The sequence below is a fragment of the Manacus vitellinus genome, unplaced genomic scaffold (assembly GCF_001715985.3).
Source record: "Manacus vitellinus isolate BGI_N305 unplaced genomic scaffold, ASM171598v3 scaffold_50_pilon, whole genome shotgun sequence".
Lineage (NCBI taxonomy): Eukaryota > Metazoa > Chordata > Aves > Passeriformes > Pipridae > Manacus > Manacus vitellinus.
In genome coordinates, this window is record NW_021940612.1 from 2,667,942 (window position 1) to 2,693,970 (window position 26,029).

Below are 26,029 nucleotides of genomic sequence, written 5' to 3' on the forward strand. Positions count from 1 at the left end.
GCTACATTATCCTTAAGAGCTGTTGGTATTTAAACTTCCTTTTAACAATTTTTTTACTCCCTACCTTTGAATTCTGATGATTTATGACTAGATTTTTTTCCCATATATTGTATTTCCTTTCTCTTCTCTTTGCTACTGTTAAAGATGAACTTACAGCAATACCTGTCTTGTTACTGAATCTTCATTATTGATCTAATAAATGTCTTAAAAGTTGTGGTCTTTCTTTGCAGAACTTTATGCTTCCTTTTTTCCACATCTCACTTAAAATTTTCTCAAGCTTTCATAAATTGGCACTTTCAAAGTACCAAGTACACAGATTAGTTCCAGGAACTCTCCTCTCTTACCAGTAATGAATACCAGGTACTGGGATTGTTCAATATAGAGAAAAGGAGGCTCAGGGGAAACCTTACCACTCTTTACAACTAATTGAAAGGAGGTTGTAACGCTTTGGGTGTGAGTCTCTTCTCCAAGGTAACAGGCATTAGGACAAGAGGAAATGACTTCAAGTTGTGCCAAGGGAGGTTACGAGTGGATATTAGGGAAAATTTCTTCACTGGAACAGAGTGCTCAGTGGGGTGGTTGAGTCACCATCCCCAGAGAAATTTAAAAGCTGTGTAGATGTGGCACTGACGGATGCAGATTAGTGGTGGACCTGGCAGTTGGACTCGATGGTTGGGTTTGATGATCTTTTGATGAGGGTCTTTTCCAATCTGAATGATTATGATTCTAAATGGTATGAACTTTCTGAAGAGATGCATACATAAGTGCATATGTGCCTAGTTGATAGCTGATGTTTACTGTGTAGTCATGGTCAAGTAAGCATGACTAAAGGACCCAGCTCATTGCAAGGACAGATCCCAGCAGGAAAAACAAAGGACACCCCTGAACTGATTAGAGAAGGCCGGCACCCCAGCCCTTAAAACAATTCTCCCAAACCCTGCTGTTACCTTGTGACACAGTGCAGTACCTGCAGCCGGACAGACGCTGGGGATGTTTCGCTCAAGACAGCAGCTGATGGACACTAACAGCACCATAGATGCAGAAGGTATTTTGCAGAGCAGCAGTGTGTGTGTGTCTGTGTATGTGTCTGTGTATATGTCTGTGTACGTGTGTCTGTGTGTGTCTGTGTGTGTCTGTGTGTGTCTCTGTCTCTCTGTGTGTTCGTGTGTGTGTCTGTATGTGTGCGTATGTGTGTCTGTGTATGTGTGTGTTTTTGTGTGTCTGTATGTCTGTGTGTCACTGTGCGTGTATGTGTGTGTGTGTGTTTGTGTGTGTATCTGTATGTGTGTGTCTGTGTGTGTGTGTCTGTGTGTGTGTGTGTGTGTGTCTGTGTGTGTCTGTGTGTGTGTCTGTGTGTGTGTGTGTCGGCACACAGCTGCCCGTGTGGGGGCTTCGCAGTGAGGGGAGACGTCCTGTTCTACTTGAGCAGTCGAAGGGTATTGGAACCAAGAGTAGCAATGCGTCTGGGGTCCCCCAACTGGAATGGGCCACTCAATGCCCACGAGAAGAGACTTACTCTTGCCACGCTCTCATACACATCTCAGCCTCTCTCCTGTGCGGCCACCAGCCGAGTGTGAAATGTTGATGACACTGTGAGACGCGGAGCAGGTACCTGGCAGCAGCAGGAGGAGAAAGAGTTTGCCGGAGGGGAAGGAGCGGGGAGAGAAGCGCGGAGGCAGGCGAGGGGCTGTGGAGGTCGCGCGTGGCTGCAGCTGAGGCGGGGGGCTGGTGGGGCTGCTGCTGGTGGGGGCTTGCTGGTGGGGCTGCTGCTGGTGAGGCTGCTGCTGGTGAGGCTGCTGCGCAACGAGGGTGGGCTGGCGAGTGTGTGGCGGCAGAGCGGAGCCAGCGTAAGGCAGGAGTCGGGTCCGGCGAGGCGTGGGAGGTTGAGCTGGCCCGAAAAGCCCGGGTTCGATCCCCACTGTCACCTGGGTACCTCGCCCACCTGCCTGTGTCTCTGGTCAATGCCTCGCCCCCACGGGCAGCTCTGGCTTTCCCCATCAGCCTGTCAGGAGCCCGAGCCGAGAGGCTTTGGGCCCACTTTCTCTTGTCTCCCGTTCCCACACCATTCCCAAGTTGCTTCTGGTCTCTTAACCACAGGATTTACGATTTTCTCATAATCCTTGTAGCCTGTGAAACCTAATACCCTTCAGACAGTAGAAAGCTATAGCTGTACTCAGCTGTAAGGTATCAAAAAAGTCAGGCTCTTGTAGAAAACACCTTTAAAATAAACTTGTTTAATTGAAATTGCACACACACACACAAAAAGATCAATATACAACTTGTAGTTTTCATTAACATCTATGAAATTACAATTGTTTTACAATATCTTTCTGAAAATTCTTTAAATAGGTAAGCATTATCTGTAAGACTATGGCCCCCTCAGATATCACAAAATGCCTGATATGCTTGCTACGCCAATAGAAATGTGCATGTACCTATAGAAAAATATACTTAAAAGTGTTTGCACCTGTCTCTGATGAAAGATGTAAAATTGTGTGGCCTGGCACTTGCTTTGTGTTAAATTCATTATGTCACTATCTATATATACCATTTTCTAAGTGTCACAGCTCCTGAATTCATATCTAGGTAGTATATGCACAGATACATTCTCAAATTGTGTTCTCATTAATGACAACCTTGAAGTCTTGGCAAAATGCCTCAGACTTCACCTTTTTTATTATCAAAGGAATTTTTAGTAAGTGGTGTGATGTATTCCCCATTGTTGTTTTCCCAGTGTACTTTTGGCCTAAGTCAAATAGTTTTCTACAAAGTCTCCTCCTCCAGCAACAGTAACTTCAGTGTGTGTTTCACAGTCCAGTGTCCTGCTTGTTCTCACTGTAGACTTCAGTATATGGCTAATGGCCATCCTATCATCACCTATTTCTTTTCTCACCACTAGAGAAATCTTAAATTTGGAAGCAACTTATGCAGTGTAAAAGGTGTTTTAGGAAGGTATCTTCCTAAAGAACATAGCATCTACATATCAAATCCCCCTTGATGTCACAGGCTTGACGTAATTAAAGGCCCACAGTCAACAGCCAATGGTCATATTCATAAACCTATTGGGCACCTGTAGGCTCTAACAATATGACTAAAAACTATTGTCTGGAATGTAAGTGCACAATGTCATCAGTATTCCCGGTTCCTTTGGGAGGGTGTTTTGTTTTTTATTTTTCCAATAAAAGTGAGCGGGAGGAGGAAAAAAACCCAGAAAGTGAAAATGGTAGCTCTGTAGCAGAGAAATTCTTTTGCACTAAAGCAAAGCAGACCTGCTCTTGCTTTGATTACAGAAACATCAGACACCAAGACTTTCTGTTAAAATTTCTACTCTTTAGGACCCTTGGTTCACAGGTGACACAGCATTCCACAGTGACAGATGTACACCAAATAGGAATTTCCATGTACTCATAAGAATTTTAAATAATGCCACATTGGCCTAAGTCAACCTGCTCAAGATAGACTGCTGTCAGTGATGGAAACAAACACTTTATTTACTAATACTTCAACTTCTGTCACTTACAGAACTTCAACTAGCAAGTTGTGTTTGGAAATTTCAGATGATCAGCTCCAAAAGAAGCCTCTTCTGAGAAGTAGATTTCTTTTTCAGAGATGTCACTGGAGTAGAATTTTTACTCAAAAGACCTTCAGGTAGAAAATTTTCCTTCTCCATCTATTTTCCTTCTCCTAAAATGTGCTGGTCACAGAATTACTGAAAGCAAAGACTAAACCTGGATGAATAGACTGCAGAAAATGAAGTCTGTAGCAGCTAAACTTGTATGCCTTTTCATTAATTTCTGGTGGCAAAGACCTGTCTCTTTACGTGTTGTGCAATAGAAGACTAAATAAAGGTCACACCTGTGGCTCTCTAAGAGATCAAATCAGGACATTTAGTGATGGAGATCTGGGGAAAGGATTCAATTTTCTGGTTTTGTAGCCTAGGGTAACACAACTATTCTTTCCTATTTCCAGTAGAACAACTGAAGAGCGAAGAAGTAAAAAGACTATCTGCTAAGACACGGAAGCCATAATATTATTTTCTACTGGGAAGACAAACCAAATAACTAAATTATGCATATTTTACAGGTAAACTAGCAAAATTAGTTTCACTTGCATGATTGAGGATGTAAGGTTTGCCTTCCATGCCTTGCAGCATTACACTATTCCCCTCTGTTGCAATTTGGAGGTGTCCATTTTGAGCACTCTGCAATAATACATATTACTCAACTCTTGAACATCAGAGTAGGGGAGAAAGAACTTTTAACCTGCATTACTTTGTAATGCAAAATGTTTAAAGAAGTCTCAGTTATGCTAACAAAGTATCTCAAACCCAGGTTTGGGTTTTTTTTCCTATTAATCTTGAACAAGTAAACAGACACCCAACAACTCACAAATGGTTTCTCAGTTTACATAAGCTTTTCTCTGCTTAGGAAATTTGTTGTGCTCATTTACACTCTACACCATCATCTAGGATGAATCCTATATTTACCTTCTAGCTGTATAATGCTTTGCTCTTCTGGTTTTAAACTGAGGATTACATTTTGCTATCTACAGTGGAGTTGCTTTTGTTTCATATTAGCAGAAATGAAATCAGCATGTATGAATGTGAATATATATCAAAAGAGAACTGTTTAATCCATAACCACAGAAGTCTTCCACTTGCAGCACCATTTCTATAATTTCTTACAAGAGATTCAAACAACTTCTAGACCATATTAAATATCCATTAAGCTGTTTTTACAGATATTATTTATAACATTATTTGAACACTTCCAACATCCTGCAAAAGAAAACTGATGTCTTCTTAGTACCAACACAGCCTGTTGCAATTTAAGACAAATAGCTCCATCAACTAAATTATAATCATATTACTGATTAATGTGTTAAAAGATTGTTATGCAAGGGAAGTATCAAATTTGACCATGTTTATATCTTCTGCCTCAATTACAACCAGGTTGCTTAACTTTGGTAAAGTGAGATAGGTGATGTTCTAAAGCACTTGAAGAAAAACCCTGACAGCGGATATTACATCAGTCAGTTTCTCCAACTAAAATAAATCAGGTTCTCCTAAGACATGCTGAGAAAAGTAGACATCAAGACAGTCACAAAAACATTATTCCGCCTTTCCAAAATCAGCATTTATAATAAACCAAGTATTTTGCAGTATATGGTAACAAATGAACTAATCTCTAGTATACAATAATCACACTTGAGTGCACAATAACTGCCAGCTGTTAAGAGACTCCAGATACTTCATTGTGAGATAAATGGAATTTTATTTCTAGGGAGTGATTCTTCTTTATAATAAATGTATAAAAGTGCAATATCTTAAATATTTACTGCATGCAAGTAATCTTCTCGTTGTTTTTAGCATCATATAAAGTAATCTTATGCAATAATCTCCGCAAGAATACATTTGAACTTACAGTCGAATTAAAGCATCTCTTCAGTTGAGTGCCAGCCTAATCGTTGCATTAACCACCCCATATAGGACTGTAGGAAAAAAACCAAACTTTCCGTAACATCCTGGCAAACAGTTCTCTATTGACAATGCGAAATGACATACTGAAATGGCTTAATTAGGCTCACATTTGCCTACTACATCCTTCAGCTGACTGCATTCCGACTATAGTGTTACAGTTTTGTTTTCTTAAATGCCTGTCCAAAAGGCTAATTGGATCTGCCCCTGATTACAGGAACCTTCTGAAGCTGTTCTTACTCACAATTTGTCTTTAATGCAGCCAGTATAATCAATTCTGTAATGACTACCAGAACTGAATCTGGTAGGTCAAGTAACCTTCTCTTTATGGCAAGCAGGATAAAAGAAAGATACAGAAAAATAATCAAAACAAAAAGGCAGAAGGAACATTAAACAAGATTAAGCAGAAATTGTGTTCCTCTTCAGCTGTATTACACATCCTCATTTGTTGAATTCTATCAGATCAATTTACATTTAACTCACAAGGATCAGAAAGTATTCCAGAGTGTACATACATAAAGCAATACTGTAGAAGTATTTTCTTTTGATGGCAGGAAGCAATTAATCAGTGTGATAGACGAGTGTGAATGGAGAAGGAAGGAGTGCATTGGACAAGGACACAGCAAACCTTGAATGTCATGCACAGCAGCACAGCATTTTAAATAAGATAGAAAACTTCCATTTTTTAAAGATCTTACTGGAAATGAACTATTTTTTCTTCCTTTTTTTTTTTCACCCTGTGAGATGAATGAAAGCCCAATTCTTGTATTTCTCCATCCTTAACACTAAGGGTGACTTGTTGGCATCAGTCTGACTACAGTTGCATTTACTTCATATACATAGAAACTGGTGTGAAACTTTAAAGTGGAGTAGGAAAGAGTTCTCCTTTTTCTACAATTTCATTTTCTTCCCAGATAAAAATGCAGTCAAGACCTTTCAAAGTGAAAAGTGCAACCCTTCCAAGCCAGAATAGCTAACAGCCCCCAGACTGCATAAAATGAAGGTTTTAGATACTACAGGACTAGGTTTAAAAAGGGAAAGAGTGTTACTCCTTTTTTTCTTCATTTCTAAGCCTTTTGGCCACACAATTCTACCTCTTCCACTTAGTCAGCTTAGCACTTATTGGAAATATTAGTCAGCCAAATCAGCTGACACCCCTGAAAATTAGATTAGTAAAGCAATCAAACAAGAAGAGGGTTTGGTTTTTTTTTTTTTTTCACTCAGCTCATTGGCCAAGCAGGAAGGCTGAAATAAGGGAGAGGAAAAATTCCCAGCAGTTGAAAACTGGGAACAGAGGCCTCAGAGGGTAGCTCTTTTTTGTAGCAATGAGCTATGAGTGGGGCAGGTGCCTTGATGTCAGATACTGATACCACACGTGCTACTGAGGAGCCGGCAACTGTGTATTTTGTGGTAGTCTACAAATACTCTCGAACTCCTAGGAGTTTGGAACAGTATCCTACAAGTGCTCAGCAATCTGGTGAGATGATTGTAATGATCTGATGGCAGGTTTTAATCACAACTATGCACAATTTATCACACAGATAGTTTCTACTTTTATTTCACATATCCAACAGTCACCACTGACACTGTATTTTGTTGGCATTATCGTCACTGAGACATAAAGATAAAATAAATCCTTCCCTACTGATTCCTCTCCCTTACATTCTGTAACTGGAAATTAAAATGAGGAATCATTCACTCAAGTCCTTGCTTAGGTAAACTGTTTGCACTCTGGGAATCTTACTTAAACCATTGTGATCATGTAATAGAAAACAAACTAATTTTTGCAACTGGCCTGAACTTCTATTTCTTCAGTAATGAAGACAGGAGATCCACTGATTGTTGACAAAGTATGAGCCAAACTCCTGAGAAGTAGCTCATAGGCATCTTTCCCTTATTCCTGCCACGGCACAGGTGAACAAGATGACCTAAGGAACATCTTGCTCTTGCAGTACTACTGCAATCATCCAAAATCTTTAAGAAATTCACCTGTCTACACAGTCTGAATTTTCTAGTAGTAAGGTATGGGGTTTATTTCTTCTCACCCCCCATTTCTGAGTTTCCATTGTACACAAGCCAAAAAAACTCCAAACCTTTAATAATACTGTCAAATTACCATCTCCACTGTAACAAACCTTAAAGGTTTTGAATGTCTGGCTGTAACAAAGATATTCTGGAAATTTAAATATTTAGACAATGATGATGGAGCACACATAATTAAAAATTAATTGTGGAGTAACACATCTATCCACCATTTACTATAACAAGAAGCACTTTGGGAGAACAAAAAGCCCAAACAGTATTTCAGAAAAACTAAATTTCAGGAATGAAGATACTATAGTACGAAGGTATTGGCCAAAAATACTGTATTTTTAACCAGCAACATTTTTGAGGGGCAGTAACTGTACGGTATTAGTTTTTCAAAAAAACTATTTCTGTCCCTCAAGCGACACACAATACATGCATTTAAATGACACTTTAAGAACAGCAAATATGATATTTATTTTTAAATACTCAAAGTTTTAAAATGCATCTGACACTCCTCCCTAAAAAAAAAAATTAAAACTGGACAAATAAGGATTTCCTGCAGCATGGTGAATGAGAAATCCAGCAACAGACTTAAACTGTATTTTGAGAGAAAAAACCCCCGAATCAACAGATTTACATTTACCTTGATATGGCTGGCTTTATATTTTTGACAATATTTTCAAAATCTCTCTTTTTTCCCTGCAGTATGGCTACTGTGAAAAAGCTCAAGTGAAACACATGGCAAAATCCCTTTAACCAGCTAAATCTTGACCTCATTGCATTGACTACATAGGAAAGTTTCTTGGTTGATTGACAGAACTCAAAACGTTATGGGTAATCAGAAGTCAAAACAGAGGAAGTATCAGCAGCTCCACTTCTCAAACTAAATGTGTTGCTTTGCAAGATCTCTACTAAACTAACAAACCGGACAGAGTCAGATGACTTTAGTTGTTTAAAGCCTGTTAAATTTTAGAATTTATGGTTTATATCAAAAGAGGGACTGGATCGCCTTTGCAAAATCTCAATTTCTAAAATATCATGGTTAATCACTTATACTAGGACATTTAAATTTCCTAACTTATGTCGGTCTCTCCAAAACATATTTATTTTACTGATCACTTAACTAGAGGTAGGTCATGTGTAGGCCTTGTTAATATGCTGTGAACACTTCATTAGTTCACTAATGTAATAGTCTGCAGGAAAACCACGCACAGAGCTCCAAAAATAGCAGCACATAATAATAAATTATTGTCTAAATTTATTTTTTTTCATGTGGGTTAACATGTCCATGTCTTCTCCTAATATTTTATTCTTTCGTGAAGAATGTTTAACAAGGAAAGGGTCATGAGGTTGAGTAATCTGAAAGTCTTCTTCCCACCTTATGGGAGTCTAGCAGTATCTTTATATGCAGCCCTTTTCTCCCATATAGAGTTTTTGCAGATCATGCAGTCAATTCTGACTGTTTTCCAGCATTAAAAGTCTCTTCTCCACTTTCAAACTTTAAAAAGGGATTCACAATCATGTGGCAGTATGATTAAAAATTACAGTCCATACACCTTGACAATCAAAAGAGACTGAATTATAAAAAGTAAACTGCCCTTATAGCTGCATCATCCTACATCTGTAAGGACAGTGTCAGTTAATTAGTGAAAAAGGCAAGTTCAAGGTTTCTGTAAAACATGTATTACAGCTTTCTTGTGCTAGTGAACATCTAGAATACACAAGTTCCCAAGATGTTTTCTTTCCCTCCTCCCCCATTTATACCATTCAAAGAAAACACATCATTTTGGCAAAGTTAAAAGGGTTTCTGTCTTGATGTTTTTGCCTTCAGCTTCATGTTAGAGGCACAAACTTCTGGACTTAAGCACTATAAGGCATAGTAGAAACCATCAATTAAAACAACAGCACCACCACCACCACAATGGAATATACTACAAGTGGGAACAGCTGTGTCATTTAAAAAGAAAATGTTTTTGTAAACTGTCACACTGCAATGCTGTGTTAGGTGATTCATGTAAAGCTTGCCTTGGCATGCTGAATATCTTTTTTTCCAGAACATGCTCAAATGATCTAAACACTGCCACAGGTTCAACTCACCTAAAAAATACCAGAAAATAGCCCAGTGGCACACACTCTTGAAAACTTTTGCAATCACAATGTAACTAGAAAGCGTGAGTAAACTTTTGTTTGGTTTTTATACAAAACTCCGAACCACATTTCCTGTTCCCCCACCCAATATCCTATAAGAAAAAAAAAAAAATTAAAAATGCCCAAACTTTTGTTAGACACCACTGTCTGGTGTGGCTTTTTGTTTGTTTGGGGTTTTTACCTCCCCCCCCTTTTTTTTTCTTTTTTTTTTCTTTTTTTTTTTGCTACAGTTCCATTTATAGCACTGAATCCAGCGTGGGCAATGTATTCCCAGGTTGAAAGAAGGGATATTATCAACAGCGGAACTGTGAAAACAGAAGCTCTGTTGAATTTATAGCAAGATCAAGACCAATTTTCTTAAACTGTACATAAGAAAGAGTCACTGTTCTGATCCCCTATTCAGAATGTCAGTGTTACTTTTAAATAAAATGCTTTTAACTCCTTAAAATTGTTTATTATAGTGACTTTTTGGTTGTTGTTGTTATTCATAAAGTTTCTGCAGTTTCTGAAAGACTAATTAATTGATCTGATGTTTTATATTTTATCATGGTATTTTTAGGGCAACAGCATACACACATTAGTACTTATATACAATGGTTTGAAATATCTATAAACTTACTTTTCCAATAAATCCTACCAGAAAAGTAGAAGTAACCTAATGTGAATCTGATAAATAAAAATTTAATTTATATTTAAAGCTTATGTTCCAATTAGAGATATAATGGCCTAAGTTCTCTAATAAGTTTGTTTTCTACAGCTGTATAAAGCCCTGACATTGTTTTGAATGTGAGTGACCTCCGTCTGGGTGTCTCCAATTTACTCCTTCTCAGGAATGTGGAAATGATTTTATACAGCACAATGCTAGTACCGCCCTGTACTATAGTATTTTGTTTTGTAAATAAAAACAACAAATCCCTAGTCAGAAATAAACTGACAAAATTTACATTCTTCTCTCTTAAAAAAGTAAATAAAATAACATTATTTAAAATGTGAATTAGCTATAAGACATACAATACAATTACATAGATACATATCAATACAGCACATTCAATTTGCCAAAAATTAATGATTACAAAGCCAATATGGATGCTGCCATATATATATATATATATGTATGTACAGTGATTATAGCATTCATAATTGCACTATACCTACAACCAGTTTTAAATTACACGGTGTTTTAAGAGGGAGCAAAAAATAGCAACTGTTCTTGTTATTGTTGTTTTGGAATTGAGAGGGTTAAGGATGAAAACCGTCTCATTAGTATTTATTGTTAACTTTGGTAATCAACTAATAAGCCATTCTTTTTTTCCACCTCCCATCTGCTGCTATGTGGCTGCAATTTCTGTGTTAAGTGCACTCTAGTGCTACTTAGCATTGCAGACAATAAATCCAATTATGAGTCTGAACTCCGAGTTTCCTAGAGCTTGCTAGCAATCATGCACCTGGTCAAAAAACACCTTTCAACCTGCAGAATAAAGGCTCATCTACGTGTGCTGCATTTTTGTTGTTAAAAAATCGCACGTTTAAATTTAAAGAATGATTTTCTCACTGCTTCATTTACATTTACAGATCTCTTCTAAAGAACGTTGAGAGAGGCTATTTTGCATGAAAGCTTATCAAATGCCTGTGAATTAGTTAACAAGCAACCTTATCAAGAAAGGTTCCTGAATATGATCTCTCATTAATACTTTTGTGTTATACAACTAAAGGTGCCTTGAAATTATTATGGAAAACAACCTCATGTCTTAACTGACAAAGGGGGAGATCTAAACTGTTTTTAAATCAGTAGACCACATGCATGTCATATTCATAGCATATTCACTTACATTGTTGGTTTTGGCATTAGAAAATGGAACACCTTCTAAAAAAGGGAACGCATGAGCTAAAACTGCATGTGTTAATCATTTGGCAGTTGACTCAATCAGGTCAGTTCCCAACCCCTCTGTTTGGCATTTCAATCAGTATCTTGTTTCAAGAGCACTGGTTTTATAAAAAGCCAGATTTGGCAACGTGAATTTTGTACAATAAAAATAATTTTTCTACTGTGGAAAAAGAACACTTAAAAAAGCTCTAACTTAAGAAAAACACACCACAAAACTGAGAAAAACAACACTGTTTCAGGCTGTAGCCACTGGGGAAACTGTAGTGTCTCACTTTTCTATTTGGCATCTGTAAATAAAAGGAGAGAGAAAAAATGGCACATGGCAACTAAAAAGAGATTCTAACATATTCCATGTACATCCAAAACTGCGTCTTAATTACTTCAGTATTGTCTTCTGTGCACCTTTCTGAACTGTAAAATTACGGATAAATTTAATATCCTTAGACAACTGTAATTCTACTTTGTAATCCCAATCTTCTAGTCTCAAAGTGAAGACAGAATGAAGACACCCATGCAAAGAATTTAAAAATCACAGTATCAATACTTTTTGATCCTTCAGAGAAAGTACATACTGTAAAATTACAATGACTGATGACTTAAATTGTGATGATACTATTTTCCTGACCAAATCACCCAACAGAAAATATTTCACCCAGGAATGCAACTGGGAAAAAAAAGGCCATTGTACCCTGTAAAACATAAGGGGGGAAGGAAAGGAGGGGGTGAGAAAGGGTTAGGAAAAGAGGAAACCAGCTTGATTTTGCTTCAGTAGCAAAAACCTGCTATCCTTTGTAAATGTATGACCGAGAATTTGAAACACATTGAGTCACAAGGTTTTGCCTAAAAAAATGAGGAAATGTGCTGTGAATGTACTTCAGCATCTTTTGTTTTTCCTCCATATAGTTTAAATAAAATCATAATATTAACTACAAACTCTGTGGACATTCACAGAGTCCAGGCCAGCAATAAATTAGTATTATGCAAATTGTTTTCACAGATTATAATACAGTCCCTCTTGCGTATCTTCAATCATGGAAAGCTGGTTTTGGAGGACCCCCCAGGCACAGTTAAACCAGGTTGTACTCCTTCAGGTTTAACTGTAGGATTGTGTCCTTGACAGCAGCGAAGACGAAGCGGATATTCTCTGTGTCTGTAGCACATGTGAAGTGAGAGTAGATAATTTTGTCACTATCTGGATTCAGGTCTACGAACATCTTCAGGATGAACTCTCGTGCCGCCTGTGCATCCCGCTGTGGTCCTGTAAGAAAAAAAATTCCATTTTCTTAAAAGTCAATTTCATATTTCAAGTTCTTTAAAAGAAAACAAGAAAGGCTCAGTCTGTGCTCCTCCTGTAAGAGAACATGGGGAATCTTTTACTAATCAATAATATCATATACTGGCTACTTTCTTTGTGGTAGGAACTATTAAAAATAAAGAAGGAAATTTCAGAAGTTCACCAACTCAGAGCTGATCTTTTCTTGCTAACTATCCTCATTCTTCACTAAGAGAAATCAGCTGTTTAAAACAAGTGATCTATAAATGAACAGAATGAAAACAAAAAAAATTAGCTATATTATTAAATCTTTAAAAATGCTAATAGAATTGGTGAATGTTCTAAACCTGCTATACCTAAATTAGACTTTAGTTATTTTAGCCTTGCAAGATTCACTAGTTTTATGTGTATTTTAATAAGAAGCGTAGTGAAGTTGTATGCTGGACTGGTCTGACACCGTTACCAACAGAACTTAATTTACTTTAAGGGATAATAAAATACACGTGCTCTCCAGCTAAAGCTGTTGATTGCAAAAGGCTCATGTTCTAACCGACTACTTGTTTTCTACATTATGTATGTTAATGATCCTATCAGATCTAAATTAAGGTTTTAACTCTCAGAAGGACAGAGAGTCAATGTAACCAAACTACATTTTCATCTTAAAAGAACACAGTAGGCAATGACTTCCAGCCTAGAACAGTGAGGATTCATTCATGTTCACAGCCACAAGAGCAGCGCAGACGCAAGAACACAAGCCACATGTTGCTGAATTCTGTTCCATTATTCCAGTGCTGCTTAGAGAAGCCACTGTTCCCTTGCTCTCCTGTTTCTGGAATGTGAGTTTCTACAGAACACACATTTTCTATACTCTTGCCTCCTCCTATTCTCTTCATTAGTCCTGTTGTTACATGGCAATATAAATACCAGCAGCCAACTGTTATGGGTGGATCTGTCCTTCAGTAATTATGAAATCTGTACTTTGTGGGTCAGCGTATGTCCACATATTTTTCAACAACTGGATAACAGAACTTATTTTTAATACTTCAAGTTTGTAATTGCTAATATTTCCAATGTGGGTAATTCTATAAAATTTAGGAAAAGAATGTATGGATGAGAAATCATGTACTTTCTTGAGTGCTGCAAATCCATGTGAAGGGGGTGTAAGATTCTGCACTATACAGGTGTATGTGCCGTGAACAGATGTACATATATACACATACAAACACAGATGACATCATCACTTCTACAGCTTCAAAAACACAACACTCTCTAGCCTTTCGCTTCTTTTCCTCCCAACTATAGCCACTCCTCTCTCCCTCTCTGTGGTGGGGGGAAACAGTTTTCCCCCTGAAGTTATAAAATGGTAAAATCCCAGGGGGTGGTGACCCTTGAAGTTTTGAGGTTTTACCCAATGAGCGCTTCTGCAAAATATAAACATATCACAAGCAGAACGGAAGAGAAGGTAGTTGTTGTAGTTGTTGTGGGAGAAGTGGCCACGTTGTAAAGCCACGAGGAGTGAGGGCAGGAGCCCCCCTGGGGGGCTCTGGCCCCCCCAGCCCCCGGCTGGGGCTGCAGGGACTTGGAACAGTGTTAAGCTGGACTACGTATCTGTAGCTATAAGCCGGGGGGATGTTTCTCCACTGTGAGCTGCAGCAAGAGATACTGAAAAGCGGCAGCAGAACTGCACTGACCGAAGAAATGGTGGCAGAGAGCCAGAAGAGACAGGACCAAGCGGCAACAACAGGCAGGCAGCAACACAGAGAATTCCCGGAAGGAGAAAGAGAACGACAGCCAGCAGCAGAGAAAGAACTGAGTTCTACAGAGGAAGTTTGGGTAAGAACTGAAACTAAAACCCCAAACTCCTTGGAGACCTCTGAGAAAGGAGGAGGATGATGGACTCTTACTTGAAAGAGTCTTAAAGTGCTACAGCACTGCAGAAAGGAGCTAAAAAGCTCTGAGAAAGAATGCAGAGGGGGTGACCTTGCCCCTCCCTCGTTGCTGCTGCCAAGCTGGCAGCCTGAGACAGAGCACAGGAGCTCTGGTGGAACTCTTGAGGCAAAGGCCTTCAACTGAAAGCTGCCCGAGATGTTCTGACTCAGGGGTGAATCCCCCGAAGAAGGGACCTTCATGGAGGTCTTACGCCCCATGATATGACCGTGGTGAAGCAAGTTTTGTCCCTGCTGGCAGTCCTAGGGTGAGAAGACCCTCGCTTGAAGACGACGGGCCAAGGGGCTTGGATACCCCTCGTGTGTACTGGCAGAGATCCAGATACAGATGCTGCTGCATGAGAAGAAGGGAACCTGCTGCCTTAGAGACATTGCTGCTCTGAGAGTAGAAAAGGATCTTTTCCTTCTTCCCTCATGGACTTTTATTTGCAAGGGAGAAGAGATTTGATCCCTTGTAAATACTTATGTCATGGTAGAGATAATTAAGATTGTATATAATGTATTGTAGTATTTATTTGTACAGTCATTATAATATATTCCCTTTCCCCCATTTTGAGTCTTGTGTGGTGTCTGGAAACCATCTCACACTGGATTGAGATGTGGGAGGAGGCTAGGACTAGGGAATTGGATTTTTGGGGCTCTCAATCCATGACACTCTCCCAGCTCTTCATTCCAGTCTTTGAGTCAGTTTTCTAGTAATAGCCATACAAGGATGTCTTCATGCAATCCACAGACCCATGAGCATGCATCGGGTCCTCCTTCCAATGCACTGTGCTCGATTAGCTAATCGAGCTAACTGATTAGCTTGATTTAATTCATGCAATTTGGCATCCTGGCCAGCAGTTCTCATCCCTATGCTACCTTCTCTTTTGTGCAGAAAAACAGATGAGAGAATTGATCCAGCTGAAAAATACCTAATTCTGATACCTTCCCACATCCTCAGTGTGCTGGACAGAAGATGAGACCACATGGTGACCTCTGTAAGCCACAGACCTCACTCTGTCACTGGAAGTAATCAAATCAAACCATAGCCTTGCCTCTGGAGTTAAGTCCTGAAAGATCTGCAGAATTAAGAGACAACGACTCTTGAAGACTTCCAGGTCTTGACTCCAACAACCCTGTACCAGTCCATAATCTTTTTTCCCCTTCATTAATGGCAAAGGACAGGGGAAACAGACTTTCTATGAGCTGAGCCACTGAGTTCTGTCTCGGTTTTTTTTCTGGACAAGAATTTGTTAATACCTGAGTGGTGATAACTGCTGAGCAGATTGTAGGGTCTTTTCACCTTCCGGATGCCATCTAGGGAACTTGTCACACTAATTAAATTCCAAAGAACAAGCATATTTCTATTCAACTGCTAGTTTTCTTCTGTATAGTACCATGAAACTAAATTTTCACTGACTCACAAATAATATGGTCTGATCGATCCTGAAGGTTGTTGATTGTTCCCTTCCCCTTTAACAGAACAGAAAATGTACATTTTTCCTGTTATTACTTTCCATATTTGTACATGAGAGTTTTAATCTTTTTCTCAGCTTCCCAATCAGCTACTCACTTCCTGGTGGGATGAAATCAATTTTCTTTTTTGAAAAATAGGAACACTTAGTTCTCTAGACCTCTTTTATTACATGAGTTTGATTTTTCTCTGTTACCAAGGCCTCTTTCACTCAAGTTACCTCAAAATGCTTAGTTTTCCTCTCAGAAGAACTTTCTGAAAGCACAGCTTTAGTAAAAACACTTATACAACACACAATTCTTTTTATGGACAAGCACATTAAGCTTCACATAATTAATGTCAAATTAAAATAAACTAAAAGGTACAATGAAAGGGTATAAGGGGTGGCACTTGTTTCTCTGAGTGTTACAGACAGTTTATGACACTTCCCCTTAGGTATTCAATCTTACAAAAAACCAAACCTCAAAAACCCAAAAGTATGAACAACTACGTGTACAACTGAGGAATGCATTTTATTTATTTTTAATGTTTGCACTTCAATTTAAACTCTCCCCCAATTTACGAAAAAGGACAGAATGCGTTTCACTATAATTTCCCACTAAAGGTTCTGCCATGCTACCCACAACTAATTACAGAATAAAATGAAAATCTAGCAGTCTAAAAATCAACAACAGTTCCATCACATTTTACTTTTTTTTTTCTTGAAGGAGTAAAATATATCCAAGGATCTATCTATCTAGCATTTGGACATAGCTACTACAGTTTGCCATTGCTGCAGTGTAAACAGAGCATGAACTCTGATGTCATTATACTTACCATCATACTCTGGAAAATAATCAACTAGATGGGAGTACATAATTTTCTCCTCTAATAGATCTTTTTTATTTAAGAACAGAATAACTGAAGAATTCTGGAACCATGGATATGTGATAATTGTCCTAAAGAGTGCTTTGCTTTCTTCCATTCGATTCTGGAATAAAAAGAAGAGCAGAATTTTGGTGGTCGTGAATTTATTTTTTTAATAATTTCATGCATTTTCACTTTATTTGGTAAAAGGATCCATTTCATTAAATATCCAAGCATTTTCCTTCTGCAAATTCAACTCCTGAAGCATAAGTATTCTTTAAAACACTAGTCATGAACATGAAAGTTGTAATAGGTACATTTGTAAAGTCTGAGTATGCACTGGTGGTTATTGAAAAGTGATTAATGGTATGGACAAGTACAGCACCACAAGACATAATAATCAATTCAAGGTTTAATACATTATTTATTTTACATGCCTTTGAATATTCTGAGTGTAGAGTTGAGCAGTTCTTAGAGATCAGTCTTAAAATAACTGCAAGCAAATTTGGAACCTGAGAACATTCTGTCAATGTCAAAAGCTTATGACATAAATTTAAAAAAATTCTAATTTGCTAAAATTTGTTTCTAACATCATTGGATTAGCCTTTAATTCTTTAACTGCTCCTGAAACCACTTTTCACTGTAGCTGTAATGTCAGTAAAGCTGACTCTATCTGTAATATTCTTCTGTCATTGTAAAATACGTTACAATTTGATTAGTTCTGAAGAACTTAAGCTGACATGACATGGTTAATACAGAGTCATAACAAATATGGTTCAAAACACAGGAACTAACTTACTTTTTTCATTATTATTATTTAAAGCTGCAGCACCCTGAAAAAGCCTGTTTCACCACTGAATGGGGCTTCAGAGAATGGCAAGGTGAATCCTGCAGATTCTGCTGTTGCTGAGCCACACAACAGATAACTCTGACAGTTTTACCATAACTGTATCTTTACTGCCATGAATTTGCATTTTAGAGAGGCAAACATAAACATGAACAGGAACTTAAAAACACAAACAAACTTAAAACAACAAAACAAAACAAAAAACAAACTGCAAACCAATTCCATTTTGTAGTAAAAATTGGTGATTTGGTCTCATATATTACCCCAGAATCCTTGTGTAATTTATTAAACTTTATTGCATGTTGTTGTGGTGAGTGAAAATAAATAGCTGAATTTATATATTAAGAAAGTAATGTGAGGAATAAAACATTTGCTTTCATGCACTCGGATCTCATGACTCATATCAATTTCAATGGTGCCAGGATTTCATTCTGCAAGGAGAAAAACTCAAATGTCAACACAGTTGAACATAAAACCTAAGTCCTTAGACTAATTGTTAATCAGACCATATTTTCTTCTCAAAGTTCTATGCAGACCTCTTCTCTAAACAAGATGTTACAGAAAGGCAATGGGAACTACCTAGTTTTGACTTTTATAACTTGATAAAAAAAAGAAGGCAATGTAAACTTACAAATTACTGATTAGATTATAAATATTTACCTAAACTTCTTAATTCTTGGTATCTTCTAATGTGACACTCAGAAGGTAAAACAGCATAGTGACTCAATTAGAAGTGTTCTTTCACAGTAAATTTATAAGCTATTTGTAACTTCTCAATAAGAAAAGTGCAAGGAAAAGACAAACTAATTACTTACCTAGACAAAATGTTCCTACTTTTCACCTTCCAAATAGACTGCAATATTTTCATCTACAATGCTGGTTTTTTCCCATATACACAACATAGAATTGCAAAGACAAAATAAATACATCTATTTGGATAAACTTACAACTCTTCCTCCAGCAAAGCTCAAGAAAACTGTGTTTTGCAAACACTGTTATTAGCCCCAGAGCACATTTTCATTTTTGATTTGAAAGGGATGCCAAACGAGATGAAGCAGAAAACGTATGCAGACTAAAGCTGCATTGACATCGTGCATAAAACAATTTCTGGCACCCAATCAGCTGAAAAACGAACTCTCTAATTGTTACGTATAACAAAAATACCAATAGACATACACAACCAAGACAAAAATACTTTGTCTTCAGTGTAAGATGAGTATGTCTTATATATTAATTATTAATTCTGTATAATATGAATTGAATTCTACAGCCACCTTTTTCTTATTATCAATCTATAAATGTCTCTCAAGCCCTTTCATGCTTAGTTTGAGGCATTTGACTTAAACGTCTCCTTGACAAAACATGTAGTAAAGATTTCACTCAAACAAGAGATCAGAGAAAAAGCAGGTTTTCATGGTTTCAAAAATAGTTCAATTAATTGACAACCGATCTGTGTTAAAAAAAAAAGATCCAAGAAAATAATCACAGCCTTGAGAAATTTACAGAAGTGATTGACATGTGTGGTCTAATACAACTGAAGGAAATGCTCAGTTATTTCAGAAAAGATATATAGTTGAGGATGTCAGTAACTAAAGTAAATAAAACATTACTAGATTATCCTGCCTCATTCACTCCACTGTATTCTTTAGTGCAGTAAAAGTTTCACTTCATACAGAAGCTACTTGCTTCCAGAAGCCAATTGTTCCAACTGTCATCCAGTTAACTATATTTCCAGGAAGAGCCAGGTTAAATCTGAATCTACTCCTGATTCTGGGAGAATAGGCTTTAAAGACTCAGCAGTAGCAGACTGTTACCCTTGCTAATTTTGTATTAAATTATCCACTCCTAAACAAAATTAACTGGAAGTCAGAGAACTGTAGAAATAATAAAAACCCGTATACTACATTGCCAGAGGCCACTGAAGTAGAATTATTTCTTAGGGTATAAGAATCATGCCCTATACAGCTATAACAGATTAGGATACTGGAAAAATAAAACTGCTGCCAGATGAAGAACTATTTGCTTAGCTGGTGGGGAAAATACAATGCTTATTCTTAAAAATCACTAGCCTATGGAACGGCACAATACTTATTTTTTAGGATCATGTTAAACATTAACCAAGAAGAGAAATGGGAGAGTAACCAGCCTAGGTACACTAACTTCCATATTTGGGAAGTACGACCAGTTCATTGTGCGGTCAGCTGTAACTTCTCAGTCTATGACCACCAGAGGGACTCCCGAGACATGTGCAAAGAGGAGGGAACATATGTTAATGATTTTGAGGAAATTATTATCATCAGTATTTTTCTTCTGGGAAAACCAATGAACATGTATGTAAAAAATGGTATATAAACAGGAGCTTTTCTATACTCGGTATGCACAAAACTTTTGGAAGTATTCCCTGTGCATCCAGCACCAAATAAAGAATACTGCTTTCTAATACTGAAATTGTATGTTAGAGAATTTACTTTTTTGACCATTTTTCTGTAACAAGACAGTGAAGTGTCTTGCACACCAAATGGTAGTTCAAACAAACAGTAATTATCTCAGTACAGGGATTATTTCAAAGTGTACATCACTACAAAATGGCCCTTACTGCACCTACATGACATGAACTGCAGGGATTACGACATTGGGAAGGCTGAAGACACAATTTCTAAGGAGCTGACAAAGGATGACAAGCTGTCTAAATCAGTGAAGAAACAGGTCACTCTCATTAAGATCCATAATTGACAGGTCTATGAATTTCCGTGATCCTTCTCAAGGAAGAGCCCACACTATGTTCTGCCTTTACAACAGAAGTATGGAAAAAAGAATTAGGCTATCACTGGTTATTTTCTCTGAATGTATGCCACATTGCAGCGCTCCACAAAGAAATATGCCTTCACAAAAGATGTATGTAATAAGACTGTAGTATTAGAAATTTAAAAGAAATCAGATTAGTATCAACATTCACTTTTAAGCAGTTCTTCCCAAGAGCCAAGCTTCTAAATTCTCTGCACTAAGATATTTGGACACCATTATCTGGAGAATAATGTTGCCTTTATGTCACCAGAAACCACTCATTATAAAATCAGAAACAGTAACTTACAGTTAAGCTCCAAAATCAGACTCTTCATGTAACAATACTACTATCCAATACACATTCAGGGCCTGGCTACCTGGATGGTTTCCAAATAAAGGCTAGGTCCATTAGAGGTAAAACCACTACAATTAGATGATGACAGTTACTATTTAAAACCAAAGAGAACATAGAGGGAATAATTATGTACTTACACATTAGAAGGGATGCTGCTGCACTGCTCATACAATTAAGCACCATACAACATTGAATAAGTAACAACCCCTCCTATAATTCGTTTAAATATAACCATCTGACAGTGACTATCACATATCTTGGAAGGCTTGGTTGGCAGAAAGGCATCTCTAAAGTTCACCTAGGTTAGTCTTTCACTTCAGTAGGTCTAATGATACATGGGAGCATGTCAGTCATGGCTTTGCCTTGGGAAGTCTTGAAAGCCTGTACAGACGGATTTCAGTAACTCTCTAATTTCCCTGTCCCCCTGCTAAATTAACATGCAAGGGAAAAATGTTTCCTAACATACAGCCTGAACTTCCCAAGACACAATCTAGTTATACTGTCCACCTCAAAAAATTCAGCTCCATGGCACTCCTGCAATTCCAAAATACTTATTGGCAAGTATTAGTGTCTTGCTCACTAGACTAAACAAGCTTAGGTCTCTCACCCCGTCTTCACAGGACATGGGCTCTGGACCTTTCATGCTTTTCTCAACAGATTATGTGACCACGAAATTGCATATATAAACCCTCTGCAAATTATTTCAAAATTGTGTTAAAGATGGTGAACTGACATTTTGATATTTTGTCATTCAGATGTGTACTCTGTAGATGTTTTGCAGGAACTGAAAGACGGCCTAGAAATTTTCAAGTAGATTTTATCTGCCTGAGCAGATGAAGCATCCAAAATCTCAACTGCTCTACAGGTTCTCGGTTCACCAAAACAGATCAAACATTCTAAGATGGTTTCGTTATTTCATTTTACTATGACTCATGGATTAAGCAAAAAATAAGAAGCAATTTATTTTTTGACTAATCAATCTCTGCTTAACCTTCTGCAGTCTTTATCTCTCTGTTTATCCAATTTGTTTGAGTCATTTATGGATGCCACTGCTGATAAAACAATTTTTGTTCAAAATTAATTCCTCCAACAATACTGCTTATTATCTTCTAAGGTTTCTCTTAAACTGATTTTCTGTTACTAGGACCTCACTCCTTTGCATGGTAACTATTTTCCTTATCTTAATTATATATGTAACATTATTGCCATAATATTTTTAATCAGTTTAATTACAGAAAGTTTGACATGATGATATGGTTGAACTACTGTTCTGGAAAACACTTGTCATTTACAGGATGCACTTTTCTTATGTAAAAAACAGTTTCATGTTACAGTAATTTTACTGGAAGTTGGGATAGGATTTCAAGGGAGTATAGAAAGAGTTCAGCATTGGGGACCTGACCTTCGGTCAGATGCAATGTGAAGGAAGCTTTGCCAAATCAAGCATGACAGTGTGGCTCTTCAAAAAAGGAACAGCAACAGGGGTGAGCAGGCAGTATTTAACAGTTTGTCCAAGTACCTGATTTAATTTTATGAGCCAGCTCTACCTCATCAAGTTGCTTCCAGAAAAATCTTATTTCAATTTCAATAGAAAAGGCTGCAGACAGAAACTTGTGAATAATTACTGTACAGAAATGTGCAGTTGGAGCTGGCTCAAGGCTTTCTCAGTAGCTGACAGCCATTCTCAGCAGTGAAGCCAAGCTTCAACAGCAACCCCTGTCCAACAGCAGCAAGAGTTCACCATAGCCTCCCTGGCTTTGCACAGGGAAAATTAGCAGGAGGATTACTGGTTTACCATCCCCCAAGATCCGCTGGTCTGGGTAACTTCCCTGTTCTGTTTTTGTCTGCAGTCAGTCCCAAACTGCATAAAAACATTGATATTGCCAGCTATGCCTCCATTTTTCTGATATACACATTCCAGCAAAAAATTCTCCCATATTTCACACAACCTGACACAGTTGCCAGTCTAGTTTAAAAATACCTTATGCAACAGAATAAGAAATACAGCAGACAAACTCCAAAAGTGAGTAGAAATTTGGTAACTATAAACAGATGATATAATCTTGGACAAGAAAAAACACTGTACTTACTAATGAATCACAGGACTGTCCAATTTTATGACTAGAAGCAAGCTTTTATAAAACAAAAATAAAATGAAATTTCTTTCTACCATGTACCTCTTGTTATATAAAAGATTTTACGTTGAAATGTTTTTCTATGATCATTAAACATTAAAACAAATACAACTAAATGTATAAATCAAGTTTTCTCACATTTTTATTCAAATGAAAACTCTTCCTTAATTTTTAATGAATTAAAAAGGAATATACTTCCTTGGTTTTTTTTTTTTTTTTTAATACCTACACTTTCAGTTTTCATGTTAAAATGAAGGATTTCTAGTTCGGATTTATGTATTGAAATTCTCCTTGCTATCTGCTGCTCTGGAAAAATATGCGATTACTCCTGCAATTAGAAAAATAACAGAATTGGTATAATTTATAAGCACCTGATTCTAAAATGCCAAATCCTGAAAAATACCTGAAAAGTACCAAAACAGCATTTAAGAGCCGTATCAGCTGGTACCCAGTAAAGGGAAAGCAACATTTCCCAGTTAACAAACAGTGCTTTGACAGAAAAGACTGAGTACAATATTAATCTGAAACAATAGAGATGCAGTAGTGGAGTTTCACCCACTACTGTCTTTAAGATTGTCTAGAGTGGCATCTAGTGGGTGTACTGTATCTTGCACACTGAACAAAAAATGTAGCAATTACTTGCTTCTTAAAAAATTGTTAGCAATTTAGATAGTGCCTGTTAACAAAATCAGGATTTCGCAAATTCGGAGGGACTAAGTTTTGTTGAAATGTTGTGATAGAGAAGGTAGTGAGGAAGTAAATAAGATGCATTTTTCAGTGAAAAACTTGTACTGCACACATAACTTGTACATGGTGGTAAAAATGCTTATTTGAGTGAGAGCGCATTCGGAGATGATAACTGTAGAAAAGGAGGTACTGACACAAGAGACCTTCGAAGTTAGTATTTCAGAAGTTGTTTAGTGTCACAGTAATTGACTCTACTATTTTAATTGACAAAATCTTGTGTGAATGCTTTTGTGTGAAAGTCTGTATTAACTAGGAATGTCTCCATTATCCAAGTAAGACTCCAAGCAATTATTTTAGTAGAAGCAATGTCTAGCTGCACAAAAAGACCTACAGTGTATTTATTGGCTAAAAATTTGATACAGTTGCTATGCAAAAGTTAGGAAACAAGAGATGAATCAGGAAATGGGAGGTAAGTGAAGAGTCCTCAACTATGTAAAAAAGTAAATACAGTAAATCAAAACTGAAATTGCTTCACATTTTTGCCACCAGTATGAAACATAATCTTGCAGCTCTACTGCTGTAAACTAAAAAACTGCAATGGCCGTATAAATATTTTTGTAACTCAAATGCAGTGAGAGGCAACTTCAAACACAAAGCTCAGGAATAATTCCTTTATTTTGTTCACTGGTCTTGAATCTTTCTGCAAACGAGCCTGAAAAAAAAAAAGCTTCTGGTGGAGGACTGGGAAGACATCTCTGCAGATGCGAACTGTATTTTAAGTTACCTGGGAGAGGAACTCTGACCTCTCCAACAACTTGAATTTGCAACACTGCACCAGCAAATACATGGCAATTTTATGTACCCAGCAGAGGCAGAGATGAAGGAACTGTCAGCTGAAATATATCAAACGAACATGTTCAACAGCCACCAAAACACAAAAATACTGTCCAATACCAAAATGGTCTATAATGTGTAAAAAAACCCCCACAGTCCACATATTGCTGTTAAGTGTTTCTTAAATTAAAAAATGGCTCTTAAATTATTTTTCATGAAATAACATGAATGTCAGAATAATCAGCTTTTCCTTAAAACCTAAATATATTTGAGAAAAATAAGTGAAAATATTTTAAAATTAAATTGTCACTGAATAAAGCTCTTTTCTCAACAGTTCTGACACTGGTTATTCAGAAAAAAAAATGGCAGTCATCCTTGCCAGCAATTGCTGCCAATAACAACATTTACCAGCAGCATTTCTGGCAGCCTCTGTAAGCCAGATGATGATTATTCAACCCCCCATTTCCATTATGAACCACCCACTTCAACAAAAGAGAGAGAGGCTCTGACTCTTCCTTATGCAAATCTTTCCCACATTCAAAAGGTTCTTTACCCACAAGTCAAAAATAAATATGCACTTGTGTGAACAGGTATGAACAGATACAATACATAAAGCAACAAGGTCTGGCACAGCTGTTATTTTCTCTAGTTACCAAATAAGCAATCAATTCTGGAGATTTGATTTCCCGTAGGAAAAAATATTAATAATTATGAAGGTCATTTGAGGATTTTCATTCTAACTAGGAGTTCATATTACCCCTCTACCCTATGCTCAATTGTTCTGGATTGCTGGTTGCCAATGAAAAATCAGCCAAGTGAAGTATTACATTTATTTACTATGTAGAAAAAGAGAAGTGCTCTGATCTCAGAATTGTTTTCTTTCAAACTTCATGCTAAGCCATATATGACTATGTGAATAAGGAACACAAAGTGCTGGAAGACAAGTGGGAGCATGCCCAGAGGTGAACAGCAAGATAGTTTTGATGAAAAAAATGAAATATGTTGTTTAGATAATTGCCTCTGTAAAGAGTAGAAGTATTCTGAACTCTGTGGTATCATCTCATTTCTTATTTTTGTCCCACATCAAAGAAAAGTGTGACTGGAACATTGTACCAATTTGTCATCCATTAGCAGATATCACAGATGAACATCACTCATTCTGCAGATGTATTTTTGCTCAGATTCAAAATGTAAGCATGTATGCCTGCATCTATGTACCTGTATACGTACAAATGAGTTAGTAACGACACCTATCCTGGGTTTCATGTAATTATTTTAATGTAATTTTAATGAATTAGACTTTAACTGGAATATTTTTTAACGAACCAA

General features: G+C 37.3%; 1 protein-coding gene across 2 annotated transcripts in view; it reads right to left on the reverse strand.

The window, feature by feature from the left end:
• Window positions 1–4,609: 4,609 nt before the first annotated feature.
• The window catches only part of GNAQ (G protein subunit alpha q), a 124,201-nt gene continuing 102,781 nt past the window's right edge, over window positions 4,610–26,029 (reverse strand). For both annotated transcript variants that reach the window (XM_018080960.2, XM_008934208.3), the window contains 2 exons: window positions 17,029–17,182; window positions 4,610–12,795 (listed from right to left, as the gene is read on the reverse strand). In XM_018080960.2, coding sequence (XP_017936449.1) covers window positions 12,605–12,795; window positions 17,029–17,182 — 345 coding nt within the window. In that variant the 3' untranslated portion in view covers window positions 4,610–12,604. The remainder of the gene's footprint in view (window positions 12,796–17,028; window positions 17,183–26,029) is intronic.